Below are 19,972 nucleotides of genomic sequence, written 5' to 3' on the forward strand. Positions count from 1 at the left end.
GTTGTTAGAAGAAATTTAAGGAACTTAAATAATCAATACATGTTTTAAGATTATCATTTGGACCCTAAAACCTTATTGGGCGAGACATTAAAATTTAAGTCACATCCGAGAATTTTTTTGTTGAATTTTATCTAAGAATTCTTGCGAATTCGAATAGCACCTTATTCTTCTTTAGCTGTCGTCTCTAATGGAGGTTGGCGATGACTTCTGCAAATTTGTCCCTATCCTGTACTTTTCTTATTAGGGTTTGGAGTTATATTTCTGTCCAATCATTGATGTTACGCAGCAGTCATTTATCGTCTGCCAGGACCGCGCTTTCCTTCTATATTTCTTTCCGTTATAAGTTGAATGAAGTTCATGTCTGAATATGTACAAGATAATCTATATTCATACGTCTTAAAACTTTTTCATTTCTAACATGGTAGGTCCACGGAATGTTTTGAATGCCGCGGAAGATCTCGAAAGTTTTATAGGTAGCTAAGTAAGTTAAACTTAAAATTTGAAACATCAAGTACTAAGCAAATAATCAGAAAGTTTTTAATTGCAATATGTTCAATGTATAATGACGATCGTTCAAGGTATAAATTGTAGATTTCTCAAAACCTGTCGTCACCATACATTAAACAGATTGTGAATACAGACGTTCTTACTGTTTTTATCTTAGTATATAAAGATTAAGTGATTGAAAAACTACAAAATTAGCACTTAATGATTTTGCTACCTCAAAAAACAAAAATTTTATCATATTATTTAGTTTTTTTCTTAGGTGGAACATATGTGAGCGTCTCTTCGAATAGAAACAGGCTTCCACATCGCCAGTCCGTTCACCTCTTAAAATGTTTCTTTAACAATGTGGTGGTTTGGTCCCAACTAGAGAAAAAACAAAATTGGACATTCTACTAACCCGCTGATATAGGAGACAATAAAACTATTGCCAAGTAAATAAATTCGGTGCAGTATTTTAGACATAATCAAAAATGTTTTCGATTGAATTTCCTTGATTTTATCGGATGTTGAAGTTCTTTATGATTTAAATATTCCATAGTAAAGGTCCAAAATATATTGTATTGTTCACTTGAAATATCTACTTTGGTCACTTTATAGCAAAAAGTTATTGATATATAATACCAGGCAAATGGTTTAGTTCTTTGCTTCTAGTTCTTGTTTTACTTTCTAGTAGGACTAAAAATATACAGTGCGTTAATTTGAAGATGATACATGGGATACGTGTGATTAAATGTTTGCACCTTCAGATCGGCGTGAATTATATTTTAAAAATTATTTGAAATATTCCCATAGTTAAAAGAAATATTTATATCATTGAAAATTGTCGAAGGTACAAAGTACCATATTTTTTTTAATATTCATCACGTAAAAACATCAAATGTGTAAATAAAATTACATTACTTATCTCATTTATTACAAGTATTCGTTGTAGTTCTTTAGCCACAATGCCCCTCTGTTAGGTTTTTCAACTTTAATTTTTCTTTGAAAAATTAGTTGATAAAGATTATTATTTATTTTTTCATGCTTATCCATGTGAACTGCTTGTTTTTCATGCAGTCACATGCATGGTTGCATGCAAATGTATGTAAATATTATTAGTTAGAATATGTCACTTAATAAATGTCTTTAATTTCATCTCCTGAAAACTGCAGTCGATGACTGCATGCTGAAGCATATCCTGAAGAAGCAAATAAATTTTGCTAAAGCTAGATAAAGAACAAAGAGTTTCACTTTCCTGCCCTATTAATGACTGCAACCCCAAAATAAAACTTTATTTTACATAACGTGTCAGTCAATAATACCTAACTACTTTATATATATATACATATATATATATATATATATATATATATATATATATATATATATATATATATGTATATATATATATATATATATCGTAAATATGGTCTCTGAACTTGGGGGACTGGTTTTAGTTCCTTTATCTACAGATTCATCAGTGCTGTCGCATTCAACACTTACCTATACTATTTCATGCCTATTTGAAAAATAAACGCACGCACTTTACTAGACATCTCTACAATGACTTAGTTTATTTAATTCTTTATAAAGAATAGAATAATTATTATATATCAAAGATCATAAGAATTTCATAACATAATTCTTTGTCTTGTAATATGATACGAATTACTGTTAAAAATCAATATTTTAACTGTTTATGTATCTTTGATGTTTATGTACAGATCCAGTATGAAAAATTATAAAGGAAAGGTTCTATAGAGAAGCAACAACCTGAATCATACTCTGTATAGAAGCTAGATGTATCCAGAGTCTCATCAATGGCAATCTCTTTTCGATGTAATTATTTCTTCTACAGGTGCCTATCTTTTAGGTCCATTTCTTGATGCGATCTCTGAGGAGAACGAAGAAGAAATTTAAACCTTAGTTATATACTAGTAACAACATTGTAAGTCTGTACTATCATAATAAAATACATAAAAAAAATACAAACATTGCAAAAAAATTATGTTACTTAGTTTAACAAGCGAATTTAGTATGTTGACTAGTAAAATCTCTTAATTCAGTTTCTCTGAATGGTTCACTGATTTTTCTAGAGTGTCATGGGCAAAACCTTCGTAATTGAAAAAGTAGTTAATTTGACTTACACCACTATGTTTCTCAGCTCTTCAATTAAGTGTCAAATTTAGATATATACGCAGGGAAGCAGCCAGTACCTTTTGCAATTAGTAATAAAACTGAAGACTTGGTACTCAGGCTTCGTGCTTCAATATTAGGATCAGCTTGCAATTTAACATTTAATAATTGGTCTACCACCATACTTCTTGTTAATAAACTTTTAGAAGAGCATAACATAACTGTAGTTGCTACCATAAGAAAAAACAGAAAAGAAAACTCCACCGGAATTTTTAAACGGTAAATTGCGACCAGTGAATTCTTCAATGTTTTCAAGGTTTTGGGAAAAATATTACCGTAGTATCACATATTCCAAAAAAAAGCAATGTGGTTCTTGCTATCTCCTCTCTACATATAAAATAAAACCAATGCAAAATATGCACTTAAAACGAGAAACGCGTGCTATTACATGGAAGGCGCTACTACCATCGAAATCAAAAAACAAGATATTGTTGCAAAAAATGTAGAAAATGGCTTTGCCTGGAACATATGTCAAGATTATGTTATGTACATAAAATTTTGAACATTGAGAGACATATCCAAAAATTTACCATTGTTGTCTTTTTTGAGGTTTGCTTGTATCAGTTCCAAATAAAGAATTGTTGTTTGTTTATGTTGATGTATAAACTAAAATAAAACCAATGCAAAACATGCACTTAAAACGAGAAACGCGTGCTATTACATAGAAGGCGCTACTACCATCGAAATCAAAAAACTAGATATGGTTGCAAAAAATGTAGAAAATGGCTTTACCTGGAACAGGTGTCAAGATTATGTTAGGTACATAAAATTTTGAACATTGAGAGACATATCCAAAAATTTACCATTGTTGTCTTTTTTGAGGTTTGCTTGTATCAGTTCCAAATAAAGAATTGTTGTTTGTTTATGTTGATAAAATATGTTTTATGTTATAAAAGAAGATAGACAAATGTAAATACATAATATGTGTCTCTTAGACACCACCTGTTCTTTTGTGTAAAATAAATTCAACCGTACCGTAAAGGGTTAATATTATTACCCCGTACCCGTAAGTTTATTGTAATGTTGGCGTTTATGTTGGTGTTCTTACTAATGAACATTATTTTTTTTCTTCTTACAATTTAGTGTTAGGCCGTACGTGTAGCATGTTTCTACAACATTATCATTTATCATTGGGACTCCCTGCGCACTATCTGCTAACAATACGGTGTCGTCTGCATATCTAATATTGTTTTATAAGATGGCCATTTACTGCAATACCATCTTTTGCGTCGTCCAAAGCTGCTCTAAAGATGTTTTTAGAATATATTCTTTTTAGAATAGCACTGTTGCTTTTTTTTAGATATAAGTTCGAGATTAGTCAGATATTCTTACTATCGAGTACTGATGTTTTTAGGATATCGATTAGTTTTCCATGTGATAATTTGTCAAATGCCATCTTGAACTCAATGAAACATGCATACACATCGCAGTTAACATCACTGTCTCTCTGTATTAGAACTTGCAAACTGAAAAGTGCTCTGAAACCAAATTGAACCTCACTTAGGTGTTATTATAATTTGGTGTATATGTAATTTTGGTATACGTAATTACTATCAGACTCATTTATCGATGAGAGGATATGTTTATCTTACTATTTTCACCCCATAGCTAAACGCAATTTTTATTTTTAGCTCCAGATACTAAGAAGAGGCATTAATGACTCTTTATTTGTGGAAGACCCATCAATAATGTTATGCATACACCGAAGAGGATGAGATGATAAAATGTTATCTATTTTCACTAATTCTATAAAATTACATCACTCTCGAATTTCATTGAATCTTTTTAATGTAATCAAAATAAATGTATATTTGTATCGCACAATTGTATCAACCTTTCCCAAATTCCTGTCAGTAGGTGAGCAAAAGAACGATGAGACATTATCGACTTAAAAATTTGTATCTTGGCGACTGCTTCAAAATCATCATGTTTTGGATTTACTATCACGAGAGCATAATAACTATAAGATCATATAGACTGAACAATTTAGATCTTGGGAATTGATAAAAATCAACTAATAAAAAAAATTTATGGTGACATTTCTATAGGGATTAGGACTGAGGAAGAGAATCAGTTTTGTGGATTTATTATCAGGATAGCAGAACAATGAGCAGATGTAGCAGTTAAAAATTTCGATCTTGTGAGTTGCTAAAAATCTGCCAATATTTCGAATTTAGTATCAGCAGAGCAAGGGATCTATTGGTCGAAAAAAAACTTTTGGATCCTGGGAAGTGCTTAAAGATAGTCAAATTTTTGGGTTCGATTAACAGAATAGAAGAAAATATTTTTCCATTAATTAGTAATTGGAATAGGAATAATTAAACTCTAAATTAATAATATACATTTATTTCAAATATACAAAGTTTATTTTTCATATCACAGTATTAATTGGCACAAAAGTTTACTATTAACAAGTGCATTTGTTTTTTTTTTACTGTCACAATCCCATAATTTTTTGAGCATTGGCTAATCAGTATCGATGATTTTCATTCCCTCTCGTAACGGAAATTCGAAAAGGTCATTGTTTTAAATATAGCCATGGATGTATTGACACAAAGCAAACAGTAACCCCGTCATATTATCGAAGCCTGAAATTGGGATGAAAAAAAAATCAGTAGAAAATTAAAAGAATACCCAATAGCACCAAATGCATGCAAAAGAATAAGCTGTTCTTATTTTCATAAAACTATCACCAAAATTAAAAAAATACGTTTATGACACCATTTGACAATAGTAATCACTCAACACTAAAAGACACGAACTTGCTACAACGCATAACTATGCACTGTTTTGTTATTGTCTTCCTAATAAATCGCCCGCCCTTCATTTCTCATGGTTCCAATCTATTTCATTTTGTTTATTTTGCTGATCTGTAATTCTCTCTTGTTCTGTTGGACCTGTTACGATTTTCCTTACGTCGTACAGGTATATAATAAAGAATATAAATGCATACAAATATAAAAACATTATATGAAGAATTTAAATAACGCAGTGATATGGCCTTAAATAACAGGTTGTTCCTAGTTCTTTTGCACTCAAAAACAAAATATTCAGTGTTGCCTAATATTTTAAGGCATAGAAGAAATCTTCACACCACTGTTTCTGTATACAAAAATTTACTTTAAATGTATCTGTTTTTTATAAATATCTTAAATATAAAAAGCATAAGCAAAAATAACCATGTGCCATTTTAAAGTCAACCAATAATCAGTATAATTTTAAATTCCAAACTTACAAACTAACACATTCCTTAAAAGTTCATAAATTATTGAAGGTATGTTTGCCATTAATAAACGACTTTTTTCTTTTGATGTCCACCTTTGATAGTTTTTCTCTTCTTTTTCTTCTGTATGTCTTGCTTATATTATTTAGATTCTTTTCAAAAAATTCAACATCAACCTATCTTTGAGATCGCCTTCTCGGGTAAAAAAATCCTAACAACGCATCAGAAAAAAATCTCACGCCATTTTCATAAAAATTCATAATTTTATTTCAAAAAAAATCATAATTAGGATTGGCGATGAAATAAAACTTTTGTCGGTTGGTATTATAGATGGGTTAATATAACATAACCTAGTTTGTTGTTTATACGTTTCCACTTTTTTTAAACACAAACTTAAACAAAATAAGATAATCTAAACCACTAAGTCATCTTCGTTACTTTTGTAATACGTATATACAGGGTAGTTATTTGTCAAAAATGTAATAAAACCCATAAACCAGATCATTCAAAGTTAAACTAAACCTCATTTGCATATGTGTGGTCTATTTTACACATCTTCCAAAAGTTACGAAGCATAATAGAAATTCCTCCAAATGAGCTACCATAAGAAACTAATTACTTTAGACCCGACTTTATTGGTGAAGAAGCTACCGTTAATATTGGATTTTGGTAGAGAGTTATAAGGGTTCGATTCCCACTAGAAAATCAAAAAGTGTTTCCAGTCCGTCATTTCGAAGGCCCTGAAAAGCCACTAAGTCGTAATCAGATCCTCTATACTTACTAGTTCGGAATCGAACCATATCGGTTCCATATATGTATATATACCACTGTACCTGCTTCTCTTAATCGTTGATGAAGAGCCGTAAATGTTGAGTGAGACGAAATGGGATGCTTACGATTGGGAAATTTTTCACCATCTCCATGTTGTGCTTCTCGAGCGTTACACCTCATTTCGCCATAAACTAAATGCATATCAGGGTATTGCTCATTAGTAAAAACCATTTTTGTTGAATTGAAATTGTTTTGTATGAATGCCACAAAGAAAAAAAACTAAAAGATAAACTTCGAGAACTAACAATTTGACAAAGCAAAAGGTAGGTTATACTTTTATTGACAGTTCAAAGCCAACTAGTGCAAAAAATATTAATTTAACTTTCATGACGAAAAAACGAAAAATTATAAAATCGATTTTCTAGAAGTGTGTGTGTATTCTACTGACTTTAAAGTAAGAGTACCTTTTAGTACTAGAATACCTGAAAATTTCTTAATCTAGTATCACGAATGCTTAGAAGTTAAAGACAAAAAAGTTATGGATTAAAATAACCGTTGACCTACACAAAACAGACACCTATGACCGGTACTAGAAATTCGCAATTGATGAAATCGATTTAACTGTGGAGGAAAAATATTCGTACCAGTTGTCGTTTTTCTAAAATTAAGCGTTCTAGAGGCATTTAAAAAACTAATTAAAAGGCGCAATATTCAAAGAACTCTAGCTTCCTTAGGAAGCATTTTCGGACTAGGTGAATTGGGAACTGCTTTCGCTCAAAATTGGGTATGGCACATTAAGAAAAATGAATACTGTATGTTTTAATATTAACAATTTAGATTATTAAAACAATTTTAACGTTTTTTAATGTTGTATAATTTTATTTTAACACAGATAGTTGTTACAGAAATCATACATAGTCTCAGCTGTACACTAAGACCGTTGTCAACTAAAAAATTTTTAAACTGGTGCGGTCTATCTGACAACCTGCGGAGAATTTGTCTAGTTATATCTAATTTGTACGGTATTTAGTCTAAGACTAATCACAATTGACTTTTTCATATACATACGTACGGAAGAAATATTCGATGACTTCTTTTTCTTCTTCGCGCGACTAGGATTACTCCTGTTTGTCTGCCTCTTATTCTGTTTCAGTCGTTGTTGACTGTACATTATCTTTCCACCTTTTTGGCGGCCTTCCAACGGGTCTTCTGCTATACGGCTTGTTGTTTTTACAGATGTTCGCTAATCTATCTGGTCCCATTCGGTTTACATGTTCGTTCCAGTTTTTTTTTTTTCTTGTTTTTATACCCCTGCTAATATTTTGAATTTTGCATTGTTCGCGTATACTTCGGTATCTTTTGCTTTTTAATGTTTTGAACGTCATTTTTTTACATAATTTGCACAAAAAAATGTTGAAAAGATACTTATATAGTCAAACTTTACACTGCCAATATCAATTAGTGAGAAAATTAGTGGTGACCAAACTATAGACATGTTTTATTTATAAGTAATTTTACAGCCTACCCTAATTATGATTTTTTCTGTCGCTTATAAAGGAATAAGCAGATAATTAGAAATAATTTTCACACTGGAAAATATTTCTTGTTTACGATGAAAATATAGTTTTCTAAAATCATTTCAATAAATCAACCACCATAATCATTCTCTTCGTCTTTATCCCTAAGAGAGTTCAGCTTCCCTAATTACATTTCTCCATAAGTTTATATCTTGGGTCACGCCAAGATCAATCCCCTTCACCGATATGTTCTGCTAGAAGTCTCTCTCAACGTCTTCTTAGTCTTTCTCCCCCTCTCCTACATACATTGGTATAATCTCTAGATAGATAAATATCAGAAACGAAGAATGTATAACAATATAGCCTAAAAAGTCAAAATGCAAGAAATTGTAGAGGTTGAACATTCCACTGTAGACAGAGAACATATTGTAGAATTACAAAGTTGCGATTATAGGATAATATACAGAGAATAAACAAATGTAGAATAGATAAACAATTTATATACTACACACCCCAAAAATGAACAGTCGTGAAAATATAAGAGATGGCAGCATATGAGGGAACATAGTTAGTTAATGACTTGGATTTTGACCTGCGGGAGGTTTTACTACACTCTAAAACTAATTAGAACCTTCAACGGCATTAAAGTCTCATCAATTATGTATATTACGTAATTATGTATATTATGTAATTAAATGATTGTATGTAATTAAGTGATTATAAATCATCCATATTAGTGTTTAAAAAAAAACAATAATGCAACCAAAAAAATCCTGAAAACTACTTACGTTTCAACATATTGCCCATACTGCTTATACTTCTGGTACAATGACGACAGCTTCACTGAGACGATGATAGTTGGTATGAAAAGCAACAAACTGGCGAATAACGACACCCAAAAACCGTTCTGGAATTTCAAAAATAAATTAAAAAGGCAAATGTATACAATAATAAAATGTTCTAGGTATTGATAAAATATACATGTATCTTCAGTTGTGTGATTAATTCTTTTTTAATGCTGCCGTTCTTAAATGTACACCAAATAACAAATATACAACGATATCCCTCATACTTTCACACTACTTTTAAACTTGTTATCAGATTAAGACATATTAAAATTACACAACGTACATTAGTATTTCGTCTTAATATTAAGAATATAAATGGGCCATAGTGGCGGAAGAACTAAAATATATTTGCTCAAACTGTCCAAAGCTTCGTACAAGAAAAAAAGTTAGGATATCAAAGCAACTAATAAATTACAAACAAAGAAATATACCGTTTATTTTTATTCCCAAAAAAAAAATAAAAATAAAATAGAAAAAAACTTAAAACTTGGACAACGTAGGAAAAGGTATATTACATAGAATTATTACAAATTACTAGATGAACTTCGAAAATTATAAAAAAAAGGTTAGTAGAGAAATTAATTTCTAACTTGCATCCGAGATCTGAGCTAGAAATAGACTATGCTCCTTATCGTTATGTTCAAAAAGATAAAGGACGAAATTGTAATAACAAGAAACACGTTATTAGGCTAGTTAAGGTATAAAACATTTACTTTGATCATATTATGTTAAAGCCTGATTTATATAACATCGGTAAACTCAATAAACCAACATTAAAATCTTTAAAGTTGAAATTTTAACACAAAATGGTCGTGCAATCTTACGATAACATCCTTACCAGTTAGACTTAAACCCAATTAAGTTTTTATATTATAATATAAATAGAAATACTTTTTACAAAGGATATTATTGTATTGTATTCAAAATTGTATATTGTATTCAAAAATACGACTTTCAAAATATAACAAGACAAATTATATCTAGTACAAATACTAGAATATGACGAATGAAAACAAACGTTAAAAATAAATATGAACATAACGTGTTTACCTGCAGAAGAAAATGGTATACAATAAAACTACAGAGATATCAAATGAACTAAATAGAAATAACAAATAATACTGGAGAACAAAACAATTTTGTTGTTTTTTTTATTTAGAATTACCGCATCAACCATTAAAGGTTATTAGCGGGTTTTACAGATAGTTGGATCCAACCACATATCTACAACCAAATCCATTATAAATAAGTCTACTCTACCTCCAGACCTCAAAAAATCTCTTATACCCAGAGAAAAATCATCCCGAATTCCAAAGATATACGACCTTCCAAAAATCCATAAGCCCAATGTTCCCCTAAGACCCATCGTCAGTGCATACAACTGTCCCACTCAGAAATTGGCAAAACATCTCGCTTCATCCTTACAACCATTAGCCGAAAACGCCTCGTCCTTTGTCAAAAACTCTTTTCATTTCATTGATCTTCTGAAAAACTTTTCTATTTCACCCTCAGACATACTAGTCAGTTTTGACATTGTTTCTTTATTCACCAACATTCCCATCGATGAAACCATTTCCATCTTGGACTTTAAACATCAAATTCCCCAAGACACATTATCTCTTATAAAACACTGCATGTCTAATACATATTTCACGTTCCAAAATCATTTCTATCGTCAAATCAAAGGTGCCCCAATGGGATCGCCCCTCTCTCCCGTAATAGCAGATATCTACATGGAACATTTCGAAACAATAGCCTTGTCCTCGTCAAATCTCAAACCCACCTGCTGGTTACGGTACGTTGATGACACCTTTGTCATTTGGCCCCATGGTAAAGACACATTAGATCTCTTCCTCTCCCACCTGAATGGAATACATCCCAGCATTCAATTCACGATGTAAGTTGAGTCTGAAGCGTCTTTGCCATTCCTTGATGTTCTTATTCAGAAAAATCCACCTCACAGTTTTTCCTATTCCGTGTACCGGAAACCCACTCATACAAACCGCTATCTCAATGCCCAGTCACATCATCACTCCGCCCAACTTAATTCAGTCATCAACACTCTTATTTCCCGTTCCATAAGACTTAGCGACAACAATCACAGGTCATCCGAAATCAATTCAATAAGACAAACACTCCTACAAAACGGCTACCACAAAACCCAAATCAATAGAAGCATTCAAAAACTTCTAAACCCCATTCCATCCAAAAAAGAAACCTTGCCGCCGGATCAACCCAAAATCTTTCTACCTTTCATTAAAGGTGTCACTGACAAGATCAGTAGAACTCTTATCCCTCTTAATATCAAAACCATCTTCACCACTCACTCCAAATTGTCCAATCTCGTCAGATCCGTAAAAGACCAAATCCCCAATGAAGACCATGGTGTCTACGAGATACCTTGTTCCAGTTGCCCACGTACATACGTAGGACAGACAAACCGACGAATCCATAACCGTATTTACGAACATTCTCTATCAGTCAAACATTTCGATACCACTTCAGCCCTAGCCCAACATCACATTCAGACAGGCCACAAAATAGATTTCGAAAAAGCAAAAACCATCGCTCCGATCCGCTCATTAAAAGCGAGAATCATTCGTGAAGCTATTGAAATCGAAAAACGGCCTAACAGCTTGAACACGCGCGATGACGCGAAACGATTGCCGGCAACATGGCGACCCCTGCTTCAGCGACCTCCCGCCCACACTGCTCAGGCCAGCGAGTATAAAAGCAGCCACACAGGGTAAGACCGGTTGTCACTCGACACTGAGGAGTAGGCAGATTGAGACCTCAGTGCCGAGAGACAGTTCTTGCAATATAGAACACGATACTGGTACGTCTCGAGTGAGGGTAGTAGGCATATTGAGACCCCGAACTCGAACCGAACCGTATCACTCTTGATAATGGCTCCTCTGTTTTCAAAACTTTCACAAAATTTATTATATAATCTTATCACTACAGCGGTTTCGGCAGAGTGTCTTTCTTAAGTGATCCATTTTTGGCATGCGTTTACACTTTATACACTATTGTATTATACACATTAATGTTTTTTATACCAAATTCTGTAGTGACGTATCCTATAAATTTACTTTGAATGTCTTAAAGGATCAATAAAGATGACTATGACTATGACTATAGTCTTTAATGAAATAGGTTGAGGAAAGGAGAACTATTTGTCTCAAGTTGGTCATTCCGAATTATAAACGTGTTTTTTAATTTGTTAATTTCCATAGATTCTAACAAAGATACCTTAAGGCCTTTATTTTGAATGTGAAGAATTTGAAATTCGTCATTAAAAGAATGATTATGATCGAGAAGGTGAGGTGCGTATGTAGAAACTGTTTTTCTATTATTGAAAGCCCTTTTATGTTCTGCTATTCGTTTATTAAAATTTCTACCAGTTTGACCGATGTAAGTTTTTGGGCAGTCACCACATTTAAGTTTGTATACACCACTGTGTAAGTGCTTTTTATTTTGGCCCTTGTTGTTTTTAATATATTTACCAAAGTTGTGTTTTGTTCTGAAAGCTGGTGTTATTTCTTTCTTTTTTATGTGTTGGCTATTTTGTTGATATTTTGCCTGTATTTAATCGACATTATTATAAGTCCTGCACTGTTATTTGTATATATTTGATTATTAAATTAAAGTAATCCTGGTTTATACAAATTTCAAGAAGATGTAAAATTTCAAATGTAAACATGATGTAAAAATGTAATGATTGGATTTGTAATATTTTGGTCTAAAAGATTTTTTACTAGAATACAAATTTCTGTAGGAGGAATACTAGGAAAAAGATTTGTTACGTCAAATGAAATTAATCTGGAGTTGTTAGGAAATTGAAAATGTTGTATTTTATTAACTAGCTCTATTGTATTTTTTTATGGTAAATTTAGGTGAAAATTTAGTGGGTTCTAAAATAATGTCTAACAGTTTTTTTGGAAGTTTATATGACGGAGCTGTTATAAAGGATTGTAATGGGCAATTCTTTAAGCCCATTGCTATCAGATATTTTTATGGATTATCTAGAGATAAAGATTTCAAAGCAACCCATATTCAAACAGTTTTTATATTGGTGGAGACAGGTAGACGACGTACTGGTATGTTTCACAGGAACTAAAAGTCAACTCGACCAATTTTTATCGTATATTAATTCACTTTATAGTCATATTGAATTTACAGTAGAAACAGAACAAAATCGATCCATACATTTTTTAGATTTAAAACTTATCAGACTTAAAAACAAACATGACTTCACCATATTTCATAAACCTACCCAAACTGACACGATTATACACAATTCATCATCCCATCCCACACAATATAAACTGGCAGCCTATCATAGTATGTTACATAGATTAACAGAAATTCCGACATATACAAATAACAGTGCAGGACTTACAATGTCGATTATATATACAGGCAAAATATCAACAAAAATAGCCAAAAACATAAAAAAGAAAGGAATAACACCAGCTTTCAGAACAAACAACAACTAAGGCAAATATATTAAAAACAACAAGAGCCAAAATAAAAAGCACTTACACAGTGGTATATACAAACTTAAATATGGCGACTGCCCAAAAACTTAGATCGGTCAAACTGGTAGAAATTTTAATAAACGAATAGCAGAAAATAAAAGGGCTTTCAATAATAGAAAAACAGATTCTACATACGCACTTCACCTTCTAGATCATAATCATTCTTTTAATGACGAATTTCAAATTCTTCACATTCAAAATAAAGGCCTTAAGCTATCTTTGTTAGAATCTATGGAAATTAACAAATTAAAAAACACAGATATAATTCAGAATGACCAATTTGAGACAAACAGTTCTCCCCTCCTCAACCTATTTCATTGAAGACTATAAAGTATAAACGCATGCCAAAAATAGATCACTTGAGAAAGGCACTCAGCCAAAACAGCTGTAATGATAAGATTCTATAAAAAATTTTGTGAAAGTTTTGAAAACAAAGTTTTCAGTGTTTTATTGTTACATATATAACTATTAAATTTTATGTAATAAACTTAGGTCCTTAAAGAATTTGATTGTATTTCATACATTACAGTTTAAAATATCTTTAAGTTTATTTACTTCTTCTGGTATGTTGTTGATGGCTCTTTCGTAGGAATAAAGAGGGCATTCAATCAAAATATGCTAGACAGTTATTGGACATTCACAGTAGAAGCATTGAGGTGGCAGCTCTTTTGTTATGCGATGCTGGTGAGTTAACGCTGTATGTCCAATTCTTAATCGGTTTATAATCACCTGTTGCCTTCTGTTTTCTGGAAATTGCAGTTTAGTGCCAATCCTAGTTTTAACATTTTCAAGTTTAGAAGTAGTAGAATTCCACATTTGTTGCCAATTTTTTACAAAATGCTATTTATATTGAGTTGGATATCACTGAATGGAATTGTTATCATTGTTTGAGTTTGCTCGTCAGTAACAGCTTTCTTTGCCAATTTATCCACTTTTTCATTTCCTGCGATACTTGAATGCGACGGTATCCAAAGAAATTTAACTTTTCCATGTTTGTTTTGTAGGTGGTAAAGTGCCAATTGTATTTGTTGCAGGATAGCATGTGCTGGATATATTTGCCTTAAGCTCTGAAGAACATTTAAAGAGTCAGTAATGAGAAGAAAGATAATTGAGCTTGCATGACTTACATACGTCTAATGCCTTTAAAATGGCGATTGCTTCTCCCGTAAAGATGCTGCAGAATTGAGTGATATATGAATTGCATATTCAGTATTTTCTAGTATAAAGGCCGCTGCATGTCCATTTTCAGTTCTTGATGCATCACTAAAAATCTTGTTATAGCCAGTGTATTCTGATATTTGTTCTTGATATAGCTTGTTAATCATTATAGGATTTGTGGTACTCTTTGGAAAGGCCGTGAGGGATATGTCAATAGTGGGAGAATTAGTAGTCCAGGGAGGTATAGTTCGTTGTGTAGGATAAGAATGTGTCAGCTGCTCCAGGTCAAAACCATATCTCGTTAAACGTTCTTTAAGGGAAAAGAGGACTAGTTCGGTAAGCACCCAGAACAAGTCTTAAACATGTACTTTGTATAATGTCTTGAATAATTCAAGGTAACAAACCTATCCAAAAACCAATCCATAAAGGACGTGCAAAAATTGTATTGGACGATAGTACGAAAAGTATAATCCGAAGAAAAGTTCATGAATTTTATTTTAGGAACGAACTGCCCACGTTAAAGGCTATTCAACGAGAAGTTAATGCAGACGCAGATGAGACTTTAAATAAAATATCCATGAGAGTATTACAAAGAACTTTACATGAAATGGACTTTCGGTATGTAAAGAGAAATCGGAAAAGTTTGTTGATCGAGAGAGACGAATTAGTGATATGGCGGAGAAAATATTTGCAAAAATTCGTGATTTTAGACGACTTGGTAAAAAAATTTATTATACGGACGAAACGTGGTTGAATGAGGGTCATACGAAATCCAAAGTATGGCAAGACTTGAATATTAAAAGTGCGCGACAGGCTTTCATTGAGGGACTTTCAACCGGCTTAAAAGCACCCTCGGGCAAAGGAAGACGTCTCATTATAACGCACATTGGAAGTGATTCAGGTTTTTTACAAGATGGTTTAAATGTGTTTACCTCAATCAAAACGGGGCGATTATCATGAGGATATGAATTCGGATGTGTTTGAAAAGTGGTTTTCGTCTATACTGACTCTTGTAGATCCTGGTTCGGTAATTATAATGGACAATGCATCTTATCACAGCCGTCGTATGGAAAAAATACCGACTTCTGCATCTCGAAAGGCAGATATAATAGATTGGTTAAGAAGTAAAAATATAGATTTTGATGAATCCATGATAAAGGTTCAATTACCTGATATAGTGCGCGAACATAAGAGTTCATACATCAGATTTGCGAGTTAGACGAAATGGCACGCGAGCATGGCATCACCGTATTAAGAACTCCTCCGTATCATTGTGAATTGAATTCCATCGAGCTAATATGGGCACAAATAAAAAATGAGGTAGCGCAAAAGAATACAACCTTTAAATTAAAAGATGTCAAATTATTATTAGACCAAGCCATACAAAATATAACCGCTTCCAACTGGCAGTCATGCATTAACCATACACAGAAAGAAGAAGATAAAATGTGGGACGTAGACACGCGTGTTGATGTTCTTATCGAGCCCATTATCATTACTCCAGGAGAAGACAGTAGTGATAGTAAATTAACAACAGGAAGTGATTCAGAATAAAAATATTTCTTTAAAATAATAACTAATAGGTACAGTTCTAGAGATTTTTTGTTGCTACATTCGGAGACTACCTGTGAGATCCTTCGTCCTACCTGGTTATAATTTTCTAAGTAGGTATGTACCTAATAACTATATTATTATTATTATGGCAAGTTTGTTTTAGTTATTTCGAAACTATTACCTATTTACAAATTCATTCACATTTACTTAAAACTCTCATGTAGAAATTGATTGTAAATAAAAGTTCAAAAGAAAAAACAAGGCTGTTTCGGGAATTCTATTATTTCCATTTTAATCGTATTTAATTGGAAATTTCCAGGTATTATATTTGTGTTCTTGGAAATTGCTCAATTTGAATGCTACGTCGTGTTTAGTTTAAAACGCATATTATGACTAACGAGGGTTTTTCAAAAGGTTAATCTGACAATTCATCTACAGTTTGATGTCTTAACGGTAACATTTTATAAAAAGCAGTGGAAGATATTCTGTTGGGGAAATGCAAGGCGATACAATAGTTATTAATTATTCTTACGTTTACTACTAAAAGTTTCGTTTATATTTTTAAGTTATTTTCTTTCTTGTTTGTTATGAATTTAAGATATTTATAAATGATAGGTTTTGATTTTTACAAATTATTACCAACCAGAAGTATATTCGTGACATTTCATTATTATAAGGGAGAAAGTTTTGGATTTAAAATATAATATAATTTAGCACCTCGACACCGTAAGGTACAAAAGGACGGCTTAAGTAAGTAAGTATAATTTAGCATTTGAGATGTTGTAAAATAAACATGTACATATTTGTTAAACTAAAAATAATATAAATGAATGAAAATATTGTGTGTACATCTGGATTACACAATTAATTGTTAAGACGTAATAATAAGTAATATTTTGAATATAATATTTTTACATAACATTTTAACAAAATATATTTAACATAAATTAACAATTTTACCGTTGACGCAAAAATATTTTTATGTGCAAGTTTCCTATTATTTTCCTTATTTTAAAAATATACACGCCACCATTGAACTACACGCGTCTCTCATCTCGGACCCCTCGAGGATCTATCATTTCTAAGCGATAACCTGACAATCCTATTGAATTTATAGTATACCTGATAATGCGGACTGATAACTACTTAAGTCATTAACAAAGGGTATGGTAACAGAAAAATTACCTGAAAATACTACGTGATAATGACCATATTGAAGGTCAATCATTTCTATTGCGTTCTTTGAGATAGTAGGATCAAGAATTATTGTGAATCAGTGTGAGTTAGTGTTTTAAAAATGGATGTGCAAATTATTGAAACTTCGAAGGGAAAACTATGTGCATTGTATAAAGGGTACAGTTTTCGTATGAAAAAAACAAATAAAGATGGTTCGGTTTTTTAGAGTCGTTTGAAAGAGAAAACTGAAAAATGTCGAGGCCACATAATTATGGATAATAACACAATCATTAAGGAAGCCGAACATCTGTGTAAGCCGAGTGTTGCAGCGACAGAAGTGAAGCAGTGTGTCTTCAATGCTCGAAAAAGAGCTAGGGAAGACAATAGTTATTTGCCGATGTCAAAAATATATCAAGATGAATTTCAAAGATTATATAGTCAAGGACTGGATTTCGTGACAGACATCCCAAAATTCTCTTCAGTGAAAAGTGGTTTAAACGATTGTAGATAACGTGCACGTGGGCTGCTCACAGATCCAGCGGCAGCATCCGAAATAGTATTTCCAGAAAAAATTATTACAATGAGCGACAAAACGAAATTTTTATTTATCGACAAGACCACTCCATCGGGATACAGAATCTTGGTGTTTGCCAGCAACAAAGCTAGGGAGATTTTGGTTAACAGTAAGGACACTGTATTTATGGATGGAACATTCAAAAGCTGCAGTAAGCAATTTAGTCAAATATATACCGTTCATATCGATATTGGTAGTACGTCAGAGGAGACAAATACAATTCCATTGATATTTGCGTTACTTCCTAACAAAACCAAAGAGACATACGATATGTTATTTTCATCAATGAAAGAGAAACTACCAAATTGGAAACCATCTCTTATAAAACTGGATTTTGAACAGGCAGTGATTGGTGCCTTAGAAAATTATTTTCCCGAAGCCAAAATTTCTGGTTGTAATTTTCATTTCAATCAATGTATATGGAAAAATATTCAAAATATTGGACTTTGCACATAAGAATGTGTGCTGCGTTAGCGTATCTACCCATAGAAGATATCGATGATGGCTGGTTATGCATTCAAGAAACCCCTCCTATTTCTGAAAAAATGGAACAGTTTTATGACTACTTTGTCAAACAATAGTTAGAAAATACTCACATTACTAAGGAAATGTGGAATTGTCATGATCAAAGACATCGCAGTAATAACGTTTTAGAAGGTTGGAATTATCGTCTGAATACATTAATAAGACCACATCCCAATGTATTCCAATTAGTGAAGTGCCTGCTTAAAGAAGCAGAATATTGTGATCACTTTTATGATCGATTTACTTTCAATCTAGAAGGAAAGCGGCGCAAGAAAATATATATTAATCTTGATGAAAGAATATCCAAAACTTTACAGAAATATAAAGATACAGGGGAGTTAAGGTTGTGTTTAAGGACATTGGCATATATCCAGAAGCTGCAATAAATAGACATTTTTTATTCCCAAGAATTTTTTGTATTTTACTGTATAAAAAGTTTGAAAAAAAAACGAAAAAAAAACAAAACAAAAATTAACAAATTAAAAAAAACGAAAAAAAATGAAAAAATAAAAAAAAACATCTTCTAAACACGCCAATGTTTATATTATGTATAAACTATGACAGTCCTAAGCCTGAATGAAAGTGTGAAGGGAAGATGGTTTATTTTTATTTTTTTTTACAGTTTTATGATTTTTTAAAACTAATTTTACTAGCCTAACCGTTACCTGATCGTTATGGTAGAATACAATTAAACGTCGATTACAAGAGACGCAAAACGGTCGATATAAGAAAATAATTAGCTATACATCTTCATTAAGAAAGTGTTAGAGCGCAAACCGGCCGATTTCAGGTAAAGGTCGCGGCATATTATCGTGCACGTATAGTTTCCGGCACGTAGCGTTTCCATTCCAGCAATTGGGCTGCACGTTCACATTATTTTCATACATAGAACGTTTCAGTTTGGTTCGGTGAAGATATGATCTCGCTTTTCTCGACAAAAATTATGTGCAATTGCTCTTCTACTTAACGATGAAAAATGAAAAACTGTGTTAAAAAGAAAGTTTGAAGTACATCCAATGCTAAGAGAAAGGAAGAAGGAATGTGAATACTGGACTTTATACAGAGAATTAATTGATGACGATGAAAAATATTATGGATATTTTAGAATGAATATGATTCAGTTTAAATATGTTTTAAATTTAATTTCACCTTCAGAAAAAACAAAATACTACATTTAACGAAGCCATACATATGAAACCAAAAAGTATTTTTAAAAAGAAGAGGTATCACTTCCGTACAAAAGTCCTAATTGTTTATCACTTCCGTGATTAATTGTCACAAAGCAATAAAAACACATGCATAAATGACAAAATAGCAAAATGTACTGGAAACGCAACGTGCACGATAATATGCCACGACCTTAAGGGCGCAAAACGGTCGAGCGCATATCGGCCGACACCAAC

General features: G+C 32.2%; 1 protein-coding gene across 6 annotated transcripts in view; it reads right to left on the bottom strand.

The window, feature by feature from the left end:
- The window catches only part of LOC140450917 (prominin-like protein), a 238,424-nt gene that overhangs the window by 18,100 nt on the left and 200,352 nt on the right, over positions 1-19,972 (bottom strand). For 5 of the 6 annotated variants that reach the window (XM_072544616.1, XM_072544622.1, XM_072544601.1 and 2 more), the window contains one exon: positions 8,982-9,100. In XM_072544616.1, the coding sequence (XP_072400717.1) occupies positions 8,982-9,100 (119 nt within the window). Of the gene's footprint in view, positions 1-5,048; positions 5,271-8,981; positions 9,101-19,972 lie in introns of those variants that run through there. The other variant, XM_072544623.1, reaches the window with a different exon arrangement.

The sequence above is a fragment of the Diabrotica undecimpunctata genome, chromosome 1 (genome assembly GCF_040954645.1).
Source record: "Diabrotica undecimpunctata isolate CICGRU chromosome 1, icDiaUnde3, whole genome shotgun sequence".
Lineage (NCBI taxonomy): Eukaryota > Metazoa > Arthropoda > Insecta > Coleoptera > Chrysomelidae > Diabrotica > Diabrotica undecimpunctata.